We start from the raw sequence: 13,866 nt of genomic DNA on the forward strand, positions 1-13,866 counted from the left end.
TTTCCTGCCCTTCCCAGCGCAACTGGCGTAAACCCAGAGGCATTGACAACAGAGTGCGTCGGCGCTTCAAGGGGCAGATCCTGATGCCCAACATCGGCTATGGCAGCAACAAGAAGACGAAGCACATGCTGCCCACAGGCTTCAGGAAATTCCTGGTGCACAACGTCAAAGAGCTGGAGGTGCTGATGATGAGCAACAAGTGAGTGTGTGGGGCCTGTGCCCCCCTGGGGTGAGGGAGGCTGCTGTGTGCTTTGCCCCTTCATGGGAAGGCTCTGGAGGGCTTTGCCTTGTGTCTGTGTGGTGCTGGAGCCAAGCCCAATATGTGGTTTGTCTCTGACAGGTCCTACTGCGCAGAGATCGCTCACAACGTGTCCTCCAAGAACAGGAAGGTGATTGTGGAGAGAGCAGCACAACTTGCCATCAAGATCACCAACCCCAACGCCAGGCTGCGCAGTGAGGAGAACGAGTGAAGCAGCCACTGCAGCCCTCCTGTATATAATAAAGTGTCAGTAGAACCTGGTGGTGCTGTGCCTGGGCAGAGGTGTGGGGGCAGAAGCTGTGCCTGGGCTCCAGGGGCTCCTGGCCTGGCTCTGGGGCACCCACAGCAAGGTGCAGTGCCACAGTATTGTTGGTGAACTCAGGGCATGCAGTTTCATCAGTGTATTTTATTTTTCATACCGCTCAGCCAGAACAGATGTCCTTCCACACAGCACTATAAATACTTTACACATCAACCACTCTGTCAGAAAAGGGGAGAAGAAAGCATAGGACAGCTCCGTGGCTACAGCAGTGTAGTGGTGGCCTTGTCCTCCAGTTGGCTGTTGCATCCTCTGTCCCTTAAGGCATTTTCTCCTACATAAAGTAGGATTTGAGCACAGCAGCCACTGTGGGCTCCTGCCTGTCACCCCTGTGACACTCTCACAGACCACCAGCCTTCCTGCAGGTACCACTGCTGGTCTGTGACCAGGGTCAGGTGGGTGACACAACAACACAGAGATACTCCAAGGAGAGAGAGGAGCCAGTGCCAGTGCAAAGCAAAGCTTAGAGCAGGGTTTGTCACTGCAACAGTCACTAAATCATCCCTTGGGGACGACTGAGGTATTCTGCAGTCAAAACTGAAAATGGAAGCCAAGCAAGAAAGCTTCATATTGCCCAAATGTCAAACGATGGAGCCCCAGGAGCAGGGGGAAACCCCCTGCTCTGTGCAGCTCCTGCAGCTGGGCTGGTGCAAGTCTCCTTTCCCAAAGGGCCTGTGGGGGTGGTGCTCACCACTGAAGACTTGTTACCTAGTGAAACACTATAAATACATTCTTAGGCAATTTGGGGTAGAAAGTGCATGTGCAGTCGTTAAAAAAAAATTAAAACCTGCTTTTTTTGGTAAAGCAGTAGGGAATATTTGAGGAAGTAGTTTTCATTGTGGATCCACCCTCAGTTGCCATTACTTTGTACAAACTTGCTGAGAAATGGGAATACTCCACTTCCAGCCCTTCGCCTGTGTGAGGATGTGTCCATGAGGTGTCTGATGTGAGTACAGCTGGACCCAGCCAGTTTCTCCGTGGCTGCCCAGGGACTCAGGTGGCTGTGGCAGAACAGTGGCTCTGTAGCCTTCATTCCTCCCTGGCCCAGGCAGTGTCTCTGCTGGGGCTTCCTGAGGGCAGCAGGGGAAACACACCTTAGCTCATGTCCATGGACTCTGAAGTGGGGAGGGAAGCAGAATCTTTCTGAATGCTCTCAAAAAGTGATGCCATTTCAGGACTGGATCTGATCTGGGATGAAAACTCAGCCATGGCTGGGCTTTTCTCCACCTCGGGGATGGTCAGCAGAGCAGCCACTGCCCTCATGGCCGAGCGCTTCAGCTCATCCTGCTTCTCAAACTCCTGCTTCACCGACCCAGCCTTCACCTGCAAACCAGAGCCCTGGGGTCAGCTGGTGTTGGGAACAGCTGGAACAGGCAGTTTTCCAGCCTGGGCAGTGCTCAGGAAGGTGTCTGGGAGCAGAGGCAGGACCCACCCTGGCCCCTCACACCTCCCTGCCCTTACCTTGGTGGAGCAGGTGGCCCTGAGGGGCTCGATGAGGCGCTCGAGCCGCTGCAGCACTGCGCTGGGGCAGAGCACACACAGCCGTGCCAGCATGATGAACGTCAGCATCTGGCAGGGGAGAGACAGCGTGGGCTGTGTGAAACCTGCTACCATTTTCCTTTCCATTCTCACTGCTCCCTGCAGCCCAGGCTCTGCTGGCACTGTGGAGCCAGGCTGGGAACACACCCCTGGTACATGGTGGGCTGGAGCTGCAGGTGTCTGCAAAGGGCTGACAGCCCCAGGGGCAAACAGCACTGCTCAGCACAGGGCTGTGCCCACATCTGAGCAGGGATAAACCCCAGTTCAAAAAGGGCATTGTGCTTCCTATCCAGATGTGAGACCATCAGCAGTGACACTGCTAGGTTCTCTTCAGTGCAGTGTCCCACTGGGTGAGTGACACTCATTGGTTTAAAGGCAGAAGGAAACTATTTTGGAGTTTGGTACACTTCTACAAAGCCATCTACACCAGGGTTGTGTTGTCAATGCCACCACGGTCAAACCAGAGCCAGCCAATGCTGGATGGAAGGCTGCAGCAGTTGCAGGGAATAGGAAATGGTCTAGCTGGGGCACACTGTGCTGTGGAGACACGATTCCAGACCAGGCCCCCAGAGAAAATGACACCAGTTAGGGCACAGCACTGACCCGAATGTCGTAGTGATCCTTCAGCCCATCCTCCACGTGGTTCAGGTACTCGTAGATGTCCAGCCTGTCCAGGCAGCTTTCCAGCAGGGTGTACATGCACTCGAAGGCAGCTTTCCTCACATCCAGGCCATCATCCACAGTGTGCTTGAAGGGCCCCATCTCTACCTTAAGGGAGGCAAACAACACAGCTGTCAGCTCAGGGCCAACAGCTCCACTTGGCTCGGGCTGAGGTGCCCAGCAGCACAGCTTACCTCCCGGACGAGCTCCCGCCGCAGCTGCGTCTCACCATACAGGCTGGGCAGCACCGTGCCCAGCAGCTCCCGGATCAGAGAGGGTTTGTTGTGGGCAGCAGAATTAAACAGGGCTAAGGCCACACGGCGAACGTTCAGGTCTGGATCCTGCAGGGTCTGTAAGAAGTCACCTGAGGGGTAAGAACGCGCCAGTCAGTCCTGATGAAGTGTTTCTAAAGGCTGTTAGAAGTGTATCAGGAGGCTGGTTGGGAAAGCATTTAAGGTGACATAACTCTAGTCTAACAGAGCCATTCGATGTGCTTTCCCTCCCTTCATTTGGGACATAACAAATGGAATAAACACGACTGTCCTGTGTTTGGGCATAAAAACAAACAGTGTGACTCTAGCTCCTTCACCCTACAGTCAAATCAGAAGCTTTGGTATTCAAGGAAGTTTGGATTTGGTTTTTTTCCTGCTCAGATCCTATCTCAGACTTCTCTGAGACAGAAGGCCCAGTTCTGTATAGACCTGATGTGTGGACTCCCTGGACATAAAACCCTTTCCATGTCAAAATCCTTGTTGTGAGGTGCTTGAATCCTGAGTTTAAATGCAGAAGGAACTTAAGCTCCCTAAAAAACGATGGAATGTGCCCCGGAGCAAGTCATCAGAGCATTAAACAAGGGCTCATGGTATAGTGTTTGTAATTGCCAAAACAGAGAGACACACATAAAACCTAACTGGGCTGGATGAGGTTCACATAGCTGTGGAAAACCCCCAAGCTGCTAATGACACCCAACCTCTCCTGCCCCCAGCTCACACCTCTGTCCATACCAACCTATGCAGCCTTTCAGGAGAGCATCGATGGGCTGAGGTTGGTCTGCAATTGTGAACTTGATGGCAGTGACCACGGTGCTCCGGGCATGTGGGGAGCCTGCCAGGAACAGGGGAAGGAAAGCAGTGAAAGACCAACAGACAAAACCACTGCTGTGGCTCTCTAATACATACTCTGCTCTTCGTCCTGTTACACACATGTTGAAGAGATAAAGGATTAGAGGACACTTCTCACTAACTGTTTAAATCTGCTCCTGCACAATCTCCACGTGCAGTCCCTGTTCCTAACACCCCTGTGCAGATCAGTGCTGCTCTGATCCCCCTTGCAGAGATCCCTCATTTCCTGCTCACCTCTCAGACTGGCATTGCTCCTGTTGTACCCACCAGCAGTTTACAGGAGGCTTTTCCAGCAAAAGGCATTTCCCCCTTGTCCACCACCCTCCGTGTTACCTGCTGAGAGCTGTTTCCTCAGCCGGGGCAGCAGCTCAGCAGGGTTCACCAGGGTCAATTTCCCCAGACACTCTGCCACCACGTTGCGTGTCCCTTCCTCGGTGCACTCGCAGTGCTTGAAGAGCAGAGCCCAGATGTCCTCCACGTAGGGCGCGAGGCCGTCGGCCGGGGAGGAGCTGATCACCTCCTTCAGGGAGTGCAGCAGCAGGTACTGTCTCTTGGGCTGGCTCCCGATCTCCTTCAGCATGAAGGGCACATACTCCTCCAGGTTCCCCACGCTGACGTTCCCCAGCGCGTAGGAGGCAGCAGATTTCACCTCCTCACTGCTGGAGGCGAAAGCGTCCAGGATGACAGTTTTCAGCTCCCTCTGGGCACTGAGGTTGGTGGAGCGACCCATCTCTGCCAGGGAGAGGAAAGCCAGCACCTGAATGGCCGGGCTGGACTTGGGGCTCTTTGCATCCTGCACAAACTGGTTCACTGTCGCAGGGGCTTCCTTCGGGCAGGCCGAGGACAGGGCTGCCACGCACTTTGCCACGGAGTGGTAGGCCTGTTTGTGCAGTGTCAGCGCGGCCCCGGCCGGGCCCGAGGAGTAAACAGGGGCAGTCAGCTGCTTCATCAGCTCTGGGTAGCCCATGGGGGCTGTTTTTGTCAGCACCAGTGCCTGCAAGAAGTTGATGATGGCGTTCAGGGCTCCTCCTTGAAGCAAAGGCGAGTGGACAAGCTGGAAGGTTTCAGCGAGGACTGAGCCGCTGATCTTGGAGATGCAGGAGGGGTAAACCTTGGCCAGAGTGGTGAGGAACACGATGGCCACCTGGGACACGTGCATGTCGCTCTCGGTGATCAGGGCAGGGAGCTCTGTCAGCACTGACTCGATCATGGCAGGCTTGAGGCTGTCGCTGTAGTTCTTCACCAGGATGTCCAGAGCAGTCAGAGTGCTCAGTTTCAAGGCACGTTGATTCTTTCTCAAGAAGGAGGCTAGAATGGGGAGACCTTCCCCTAGAATGGGTCTCAAATCGATTTTAAGTGGAGAACTAGCAATTAAGGTCAATGCCTTGACTGTTGTCAGCCTGGTGATTTCATTTTTGAGCCTCTCCAGAAATATCTTCAAGGTTGGCTGGAGATCAGTGCTTAAATGGTCTCCCAGGTTGTGAATGATTTGTCCCATGCAGGAGATAGCACGTTCCTTCACCTCCTGGTCGATATCAGCTGCCTTCAGCCTCTTCAGAGTGCCAGGGAAAAGGTCCTTCACATAGGGCTTGGCATCAAAGGTGCAAGGTTTGTCCACAGGCCTGATGACTTTCACAAGCTGCTGAGTTACCAGCAGAGCTTCTGATGTGATCTTATAAAAGGGGTCTCCAATACAGGTCACCACAGGAGGCAACAGGCTCTTGATATGAGGGTGAAATACCTCCGGCTGGTGGTTGCAGAGGAGGACGTGGAGGAAGGACAGCGTGTCGATCCGCATGTTGGAGGAACTGGACTTATCCCCCAAGGAGAAAACAATACCTGTGCAGAGGAGACAAGAGTGACAGATGTCAAGTTTTCACCAAAGAGGAGGTGCAAGGATCCAGCCAGGGACAATCACAGGAGACTTTTCTCATATTCACTGTACAGTCACACCAAAGGCAAAGGCAGGACATGAGCCCTCCAGCACTGGGATGCCTTGTGAGCTCACAGGCAGGAGAGCTCAGAGGAAAATGTGGTGGTGCAAATTAAAGAATCAGCCAATATAAGGAACTTCTTTTAATGCCACTGCATTTTGCAAAAGGAAATGTCACTTGTGTTTCTGATCTCAGCAGGCTAACAGCATAATGCCAGCTGCTTTCAAAGGAGGCTGGAACAGGCCCTCCCAAAAGCATCTCCTCAGGGGACTGTGGAAATGAACTTGACATTCTTATCCTGCCTTCCAGGGCAGACAGAGGCCAGGATTAATCTAGGAGCTGTTCAGCACATCAACACTGATGTCCTGAGGCTGAGCAGAATAATACACAGGGATAAAACTGGAACACACAGCAAGGAACATGCACATCCAGAATGGATTGAGGTAACCCTTCTCCTTCCCCCCAGACCATGGACAAGCTCACCAGGGATGAGTGCAGGGATGTGATCCGCCAGGCAGCCGGGAAGAACATTGGCCAGTTCTGTCAGGAGGCTGAAACAACCCTGTCTTGATTTGATGCTCTTTTCTTTGAGCTGCTTGTGCAAGGCCTTGACAATGTTGGGGACCTGCAGTTCGCAGAAGCAAACGAGAAACAACTCAGGCACTCCAGCTGCTCTCAGGGGCTTACCCTGGTACATTTCTACCACAGTTTATTCAATGAGCTCCCTGAGCAGCAGCTGCAGTGACTGTAAGGCAACAGCCTGACGCTTCACCCAGAGGCCAACCTGCCTCAGCCTGCACACACGTGCCAGCAGCTGGCAGAGGGGCAGTGCTGGCTGTACCCTCTGCCCTGGGAATGGCAGGAGGCACACAGTAAGCATCCATCCCTCTGGATCTGCTCCCTTCTGGCTGCCTGTCCCCGGGCTGTTTCAGCTAGCCATGTTCTCAAGGTACCTACTTCTCACTGCTTTCCCCCAGCAACCACCTGCTCACACACCTGGTTCTGGAGCATTGTCAGGGGAACGTCATCCTTGCCAGAGGCATCAGAAACCTGCAGCCAGCTCTGGGTGGGCAGTGTCTGCTTCAGCAAGGAGATGTAGGCGCTGAAGATGTCAGCTTTGACATTCTCCTCCCTCTCTTTGAACCTGCTTATCAAGACTGGGGAGAGAGTTCTGTAGAAGTCCTGCAGGAGGTCATGCCTGCTGCTGACCACGGCCTCCAGGCACTTAGCCGCAGCCCTGCGAACCTTCCAGCTGATGTCGTCGTCATCACTGTACTCGTCGTCGCTCTCTGGGAACAACAAGGGAACACAGGGTGCACCATTATGAGAAAACCAGAGCTGCCCCCTCCAGCAGGAGAAATCAGGGAGGGGAGAAGTGTCAACCCCTGCACAGCCATCCTCACAAGCAGGCACCTTGCTCTTCATCCTCCCCATTCTCAGTTTCCATCATCTCTTCCTCTTCCTCCTCATTATCATAGTTGTAGTTTGGGTCAAAGCTGATATACTTCAGACACAGCCCCATCACACTGGGGATGTGTGGGTCTATTTCCTTTGGGCACCTGTCACGACAAATACAAATCCCAGGAGTGAATCAATTAGAGCTGTTTGAAATATCCAAATAATACAATTGAACTCAAAAGGACCCCAAAGAGCTTGCACAGACCATTTGAACATCTTGTTAGCAAGAGTTAAACCAGAGATGCTCCTTCCTGCTGTGCCAGCAAGACCACATTCCCCTGGGGAGGATGCAATGATTTCTGTAAGGACAAATAAATCCATTTCCTTCACCCCCTGGCTGAATCCTCCCTCCTGGGAGAACACCTCAGCAGCTCCGCAGGGCTCCTTTGCCAAGCAGTAAATGTCTGACTAAACAACATGAAAGCTGCAGCTCAGCAGCTCTTCTGCCTGAGCTCCCTTCCTGCCTCCAGCTCCCTCCACACACCAGGAGCAAGGCAGTTCCCTCTGGCTGAGGAACCCTCCAAGGACAAGGAAAACTCCCACTGCTGCAAAACCAATACAGAAACACCTTCACAGGTTGAGGTAAACCAGCTCATAACTCCAGCCCAACTCTGCATGTGCAGAACAGATTTCACATGTCACCTGTCCTTCCCAAGAGGAACACATGCAGCAAGGCACTCCTCCCTGGATGCTGAATGAATGGATATTTACAGCAGGAGGACACGGATGCAGGGATGGTGCAGAGGGGTTCCCCAAGGGCACACACCTTCTCACAAAGGACTCAAAGGCCTGGAAGCAGTACTCTCTCAGCTCGTCATCATCCACATTACAGTACTGAACGATCAGAGGAATTATCTTCTCCAGGTGTTCTCCTGGGAAAGACAAAGCAAGCAGCAGTGAGAAGCCATTCCAGCCCTCACTCACCCTGGCAGCTGACAGCTCAGCCACCTGCCACCTCCTTCCTGTGCCTGGCAGAGCACTCCTGCCCTGGACCTCGTGGGCAAGGAGCCAGCAGCCCACCAGAACCAGCCGTGCAGGATTTCCAGCAGCTGACCCTGCTCCCTGCCTGCAGCCCCTTGCTGGTATTCCAGTCAGGGGAAGAGCTGTGATTAGAGATCTTCTAGGAGCCAATCTCAACTCTGGCAGGTCTTTTAGGCAAGTAATACAATATGCTGCCCTCCATTTCTTCTCTCATTTGAAATGGGGTGAATCCACTGACCTAATTCACAGAGGTGTTAATTCACACCAGGGAAGTGCTGCAAGGTGAAGTCACTATGGAAGGGCAGCCAGAGAAATACTCTGGTGTCTCCTCCCTTCCAAGGGATGGTCAGAGAGCCAGGCCAGGACCACAGAGAGAATCACAAAGCTTTAGGTGCAGTGAGCACTCTTCTTTTACCACTAAGAGGAGCTGCTCTAAAACATACATTTCCCAGCATCATTTCCAGCTGCTGATCCTACCTATGCGGTGCCCAGCCTGCCTGCTGATGCCAGCCACACACTGAATGTACGTCCTGGTGGTTGATGTAGACTCATTCCTCTTCAGCTCGGCCAGGAGATGCTCTGTGAGCTCCGAGAAGATGTTTCCACTGCAGGTCAGGACCAGGTGCCCCAGGGCAATGATGGCCCGTTTACGTACTGCCAGCCTGGGGCTCGTCAGCTGGGGCAGGAGGCAGCTCAGGATGGAGGAATGGAAGGAGTAGAGTGTTCCCCCCAGCCTGCAATCAACAGAGCAAGGCAGAAGATGAGAGCCCAAGCCTCAGAGGAAAAGCAGTCTTGACAGCAACAAATGTAAAGATCCTTCAGCTATGGAGACTTCGTGCACGTTGTGGGACGGGGAGGACAAGGGTGGGTTTGGCATTTAGGTCTGAATACCGACTTGGTCTGTAAAACACAGGAGAAACTACTTGTCTCCATCAGGGAAGAGGTTTTACTGTGTCCTTCTGGATGACCTGGGGGTTTGTCAATAATTTCCTGCATGCAGATGACATATGACATATGACTCTGAGTTATGCAACAAGAGAAAGAGGCAGCCAGGGAAAAAAAATGCAAGTGTGATCAGATCACAGGGCTAAAATAAACCTCCCTGCATTGCCCTCGGCCTCCCATGCCTGTGTGGGCTGAGCCTCTGTGGGATCCATCACCAGTGGCACTGCCATTCCCAAGCACAGAAAGGCTTGGCATGTTGTCTCTTGTTCCTGCTGGGGACCTGCTCTGCTCAGCTATTCCCCAGGGGCAGCCAACCCAAATCCTCTCTTTTTAAGTGCCAGGATTAGGGAAATAGATAAATCAAAAGCAGACACATCCCTGCAGCCCCCTGCCATGCACAGCTGCCAGAAGAAAATCCCCTGGTACCTGCTCAGCATATCTGACAGGATGTCAAGGGCCTCCAGCTGCACAGACACATCCTCCTGCTTGCCAATGGCTCCTGTCAGCTGGGCTGTGATCTTTTTGCACACATTGGCTGTCATGGTAGAGCCTGCAAGAGAGAGAGATGTCAGTTACAAAGGAGTCTTTTTTGCTGCTGGGAACCATTCAATCCCTCCTACACTGAAAAAACAAATCACCACAGGGAGACCTAACCAGGACAGATACATGAGAGAGCTGCAGAGGAGACCTGTATCCCTGGGAGCCTCAGGAATGTCCAAATAGCTGCTGTGTTTTTGGGATACAAATGCAGGGAAGCAGCCAGGGTGGCAGGGGTGGCTGGACAGGAGTGGTGCAGTGCTGAAATCCCAGAGGGTGGTGGCACTGCTGATGTAGGGACCAACGGCCCAGCCAGGCTATCCTGACACACAGTGACTGCTTTAGGATTGACCCAAACACAAATGGATTTCCCCAAAACTTGGACTCAGTTTCAGGCCTAAGTATCCTCAGGGTGACCAGATCAAGTTTTCATTTCATCCCCTCTTTCACCACACTGGTAGCTCAAGTTCTACTCTCTCTCCTCCTGATTTCATTGGTTGCCCACTGGCAGGTGAGTAAGGAATAAGGAATCTGGAGCTTTTAGGCTGTGAACTCCCTGTTTTCCAAGGGCTGCTATTCCCTGCTCCTCAGAGACAAACAGGGACAGACAGCACCTGTGGCAGCTGGTGGCAGCTCGGAGATGACAGTTTTGAGGCCAATGCTGGAGATGTCCCGGAGCTGCTCCTTGTCTGACAGCATGTTGGTGCACAGTGTGTCCACGATGGTCTCCACCTGGTACTCCTTCACCTTGCCAACCAGTGGGCCCAGGCTGTGAGAGGAGAAGTCAGACAGGATGAAGGGCCTAATCCAACTGCCAGTATCCTGCAAACCATCATTAAATGACTGACTAGATGTTAACTGCTCTAAGTACCTCCTTAAGCATGGAAAGAAAATATTCCCAATTCCATTTTGAGGCCTCCTCGTTATTACACTCTGGATGGATGAGAGACCACAATGGGCACAGACTTACTGCTGATACAGCCAGAGAGAAACAGGCAAGGAAATGTGTCCTCTGCTCAGTGCGCAGCTGATTTGCTTCAAAAAGCAGAATAAACCAACCCAAAGCAGGCAGAGACAGAGGCAGGGGCAGAAAAAGTCAAGACAGTGGGAATAAAAAAGTCAGGACAGTGGGAATCAAAAAGAAAGGGCTAAAGGTCACAGGAAAAGGACAGGGATAGTAGCAGCATATGGTTAAAAAGAAGGGAATATGAACAGGATCCACAGCAGGAAAAAAGAGAGGAAACCAAAGTTGTCTTTACACGGAAAAACCCAAGTGCATTATAAACTTCTATGAAAATGCCCTTAAAGAGGAGGATTCAGACCCAAAATTGAAATGCCATTTTTGAAGGGCTCTATTGGTTTAGTACCACCTCTATCAAAGACAGAACCATGAGGAAGTTCAGCACTGATTTCAAAGGCCAAGAGAGGTCAGGAGCTTGATGACCAAAGCTTTAAAATGGGCTTCTCTCTGAAGAAATAAACTCTTAGGGATGCCATTTTCCATGTGACAAGGTTCATAATATAAGCACTGAACTTCTTACAAAATCACTCCTGCTGCTACAAAGGGCATCTGTGTGCTCACCCTTCTGAGTATCCACAGAGACAGAAAGTGCAGTGCCCTGTGAGAGGAAAGCCCCTTGCAAGGAGGTTTGAGTGAGGTGCCCAGGGCCAGGCTCCACTCTCATGCACTCCCTGTGCTCTGTGACTGCTTTCTTAGTGCCAAGGACCATGGCATTACCTCCCAGGCTCTTACCACTTGACAGCAAGGTTCTGGACTTCCCCATTTTTGTCCTCCAGCAATTTCAAAAGCATTTTCACAACTTTTTTCTCACTGTCTTCATCTAGTTTTATTGAATCCTTCTGCAGTTCCATCATCAGGTCATTGGTGGCCATAAACCTGCAAGGACACAGGGCAAGAGTGAAGACACAAATGCATCACCTGGAACAAAGGAACTTGGTAACTGGTGCTTGTATGAAAACTCACTACCAAAGAGTAACTTACAATCCCTTCACACTGTCCTGAAAAACAAGGTACAGAGAATTACTACTACCTTAACAAGTAGATAAATACCTAACAGGGGTCAAGTAAACAAAAGCTATAAAAGTGGCACCCAGCTCGTGTATTTTTCTCAGTGACTAAGTGAAGATGGTTAACAGTGCCAGAAAGGATCCTGGTGGGTTTTTTCACCGATTTCCTGGCCTAGGAACAGCAGTCTGAGGTCTCAGAACACACCTGCCTCCATTCTTTCTGGCTAATTTAGCATGGGTAGAATGACCCCACACATGGAGAAGGCCTATCACACTCAAACATGAAAAATAAAGTCATGACTCCATGCAAACTACACCTCAGAAGAGCCCTAGGATATATTTAGATTGTTGTAGCAAAACCAAGCAAATATTTATCATTCCAGCTTAGAAGGAAAAACAAAACACCCAGCTAACTGCTGGTCAGTTTCTAACAGGGACAATGACAAAAGGGATATTGAGCAATTCTGGAAAGTATCTGTTTTCCTGGGAGCAGGAAGTGCAAAAGGTGCTGGTACAGGAGCCTGAGGTCCAATCTCAGCCTGGCTGTGTTCTAATGTTAGCCCTGCACAGATGGATGTCTGACAAGAACCACAAAGCCCTTCCCTCTCAGCACCAGATGACACCTCCTTTTTAAATTAGGCTCTGATGTCACCCATTCAGCACGTACCAGCCCTGGTGTACAGGGCAATGTTTGGGGCTTCAATCTGCAACCCATTCCTGCGTGCAGCGAGGGACACCTGGGACAGGGGACTGCTCTGGTGTCCCAGAGCCAGCCCTGAGGAAACAGGGACTGTGCCCTTGGACATTCACACTCTATTTCTGATGCTGCAGGAGCTGCACTGGCAGTTCAGTGTCTGCCTGGAACCAGCATGACCAATTATGGCCACGGGATGAGCCGAGTCCTCTGCGGCAGCACCTCCTGCCTCGGACTGTCTGCCTGTGCCATTCTGCTGCTTCTGTGCCATCCTGCTGCATCCTGCTGCCTGCCCGCCCAGGACCTCAGCATTTGGCACATGGATCCACCTGTGGTGGGCAAGCAAGAGAAGCTGGTCCTACAGTAGGTCAGACTGTCTGTGCTGGGAGGACATGGCCCTGCAGTACCTCCGTGACAGGACACATGCCCAGTGTTGGGCATATCTACTTTGGAGTGTTAACTGTGAATTCTTTGAACAAACTGTACAACTACTCTGTCACTGACTGCTTTATAAAGTACCTGTTGTTAACAAAACCAGAAAGATCAACCTACTTCTAGGCTATTATTAACCTCTCTCTTTTAGACCTCAAAACAAGTCTGGCACAAACGTCACCTTCCAAGTTAGTACTGAGAGAATGATATGCTCAGGGCTGAAATCTTTCACATGTGTTGGTTTAAATAACTTTTTATAGAGTGCCTTACACATCAAGCCACCAGCCCCAGCCCTAACAAAATGGCAACTTTTCTGCTGCCATAAATAAAGAGAATAAAAGCATCTTAGTCCTGCTAGGGAGGCACATTTCCCCATCACAGAAACAGCTCCTGAAGCAGCCTGAGCACAGCCAGCAGCTGCAGCATCCCTCACCTGGGGACACAGCTGCCCAGGCTGGGGTCTCTCAGCCCTTTTAATGTACTGCTAGAGGAAAAACAAACCAGAAGCATTTCAGCATTTGTGCTCTGCTCTTCATACACAAAACAGGTAATGACTTAAAGTCCAGCAGTCAAGACACTTATTCCCCTTCCACTCTGCTCCCTCACTCCATCAAGCAGCGACCTAGGCAGGGGAAGGGAAGCACCGTTGGCTTCTCTACACTCCCCTGAGCCAGGACAGGGTTTGCTCGAAACACTGCCAATAGGACTGACCAAAACCTCTGACACAGAAACACCCTGCACACCTGCAAGGCCAGGGACACCCTGCCTGCCCCCGGCGCGGAGGAACTGTTCCCGTGGGAATCCTCCTGTCCCGCGGGGGCTGTGCCCGGCCCGGCGCCGCACCTGAAGTCCTTGTCGGTGGAGGTCATCTTCTCCAGCAGGCTGGAGATGTGGTAGGACACGCTGGCCATGGCTGCGGAGGGTCGGGGTCGCTCCGCCGCTCTCTCTGCTCCGTGCCG

At 51.9% G+C, this 13,866-nt stretch overlaps 2 protein-coding genes across 3 annotated transcripts; one reads left to right on the forward strand and one right to left on the reverse strand.

Annotated features, from left to right (window-relative positions):
• Positions 1-11: 11 nt before the first annotated feature.
• RPL32 (ribosomal protein L32) lies at positions 12-509 on the forward strand (the record flags this gene model as incomplete). The annotated part of the gene is made up of 2 exons (XM_009079809.1): positions 12-199; positions 341-509. Coding segments are annotated over 2 exons (318 nt in total), but the record flags the coding sequence as incomplete, so codon positions are not given.
• Positions 510-1,673: 1,164 nt separating this feature from the next.
• CAND2 (cullin-associated and neddylation-dissociated 2 (putative)) lies at positions 1,674-13,818 on the reverse strand. Of its 2 annotated transcripts, XM_009079807.1 has the most exons (15): positions 13,751-13,818; positions 11,507-11,650; positions 10,368-10,522; positions 9,643-9,766; positions 8,749-9,005; positions 8,057-8,162; positions 7,246-7,391; positions 6,829-7,121; positions 6,316-6,457; positions 4,232-5,737; positions 3,786-3,881; positions 2,972-3,141; positions 2,721-2,885; positions 2,040-2,147; positions 1,674-1,901 (listed from the first exon to the last, which is right to left on the reverse strand). In XM_009079807.1, exons 1-15 carry the CDS (start codon positions 13,816-13,818, stop codon positions 1,674-1,676), a joined length of 3,708 nt encoding a protein of 1,235 aa, XP_009078055.1. The 2 variants fall into 2 exon arrangements, with proteins under 2 accessions (XP_009078055.1, XP_009078056.1); XM_009079808.1 differs by lacking the exons at positions 9,643-9,766; positions 10,368-10,522 and having other exon boundaries at positions 2,972-3,084.
• Positions 13,819-13,866: the final 48 nt, after the last annotated feature.

This window comes from Acanthisitta chloris, unplaced genomic scaffold (genome assembly GCF_000695815.1).
Source record: "Acanthisitta chloris isolate BGI_N310 unplaced genomic scaffold, ASM69581v1 Scaffold17888, whole genome shotgun sequence".
Lineage (NCBI taxonomy): Eukaryota > Metazoa > Chordata > Aves > Passeriformes > Acanthisittidae > Acanthisitta > Acanthisitta chloris.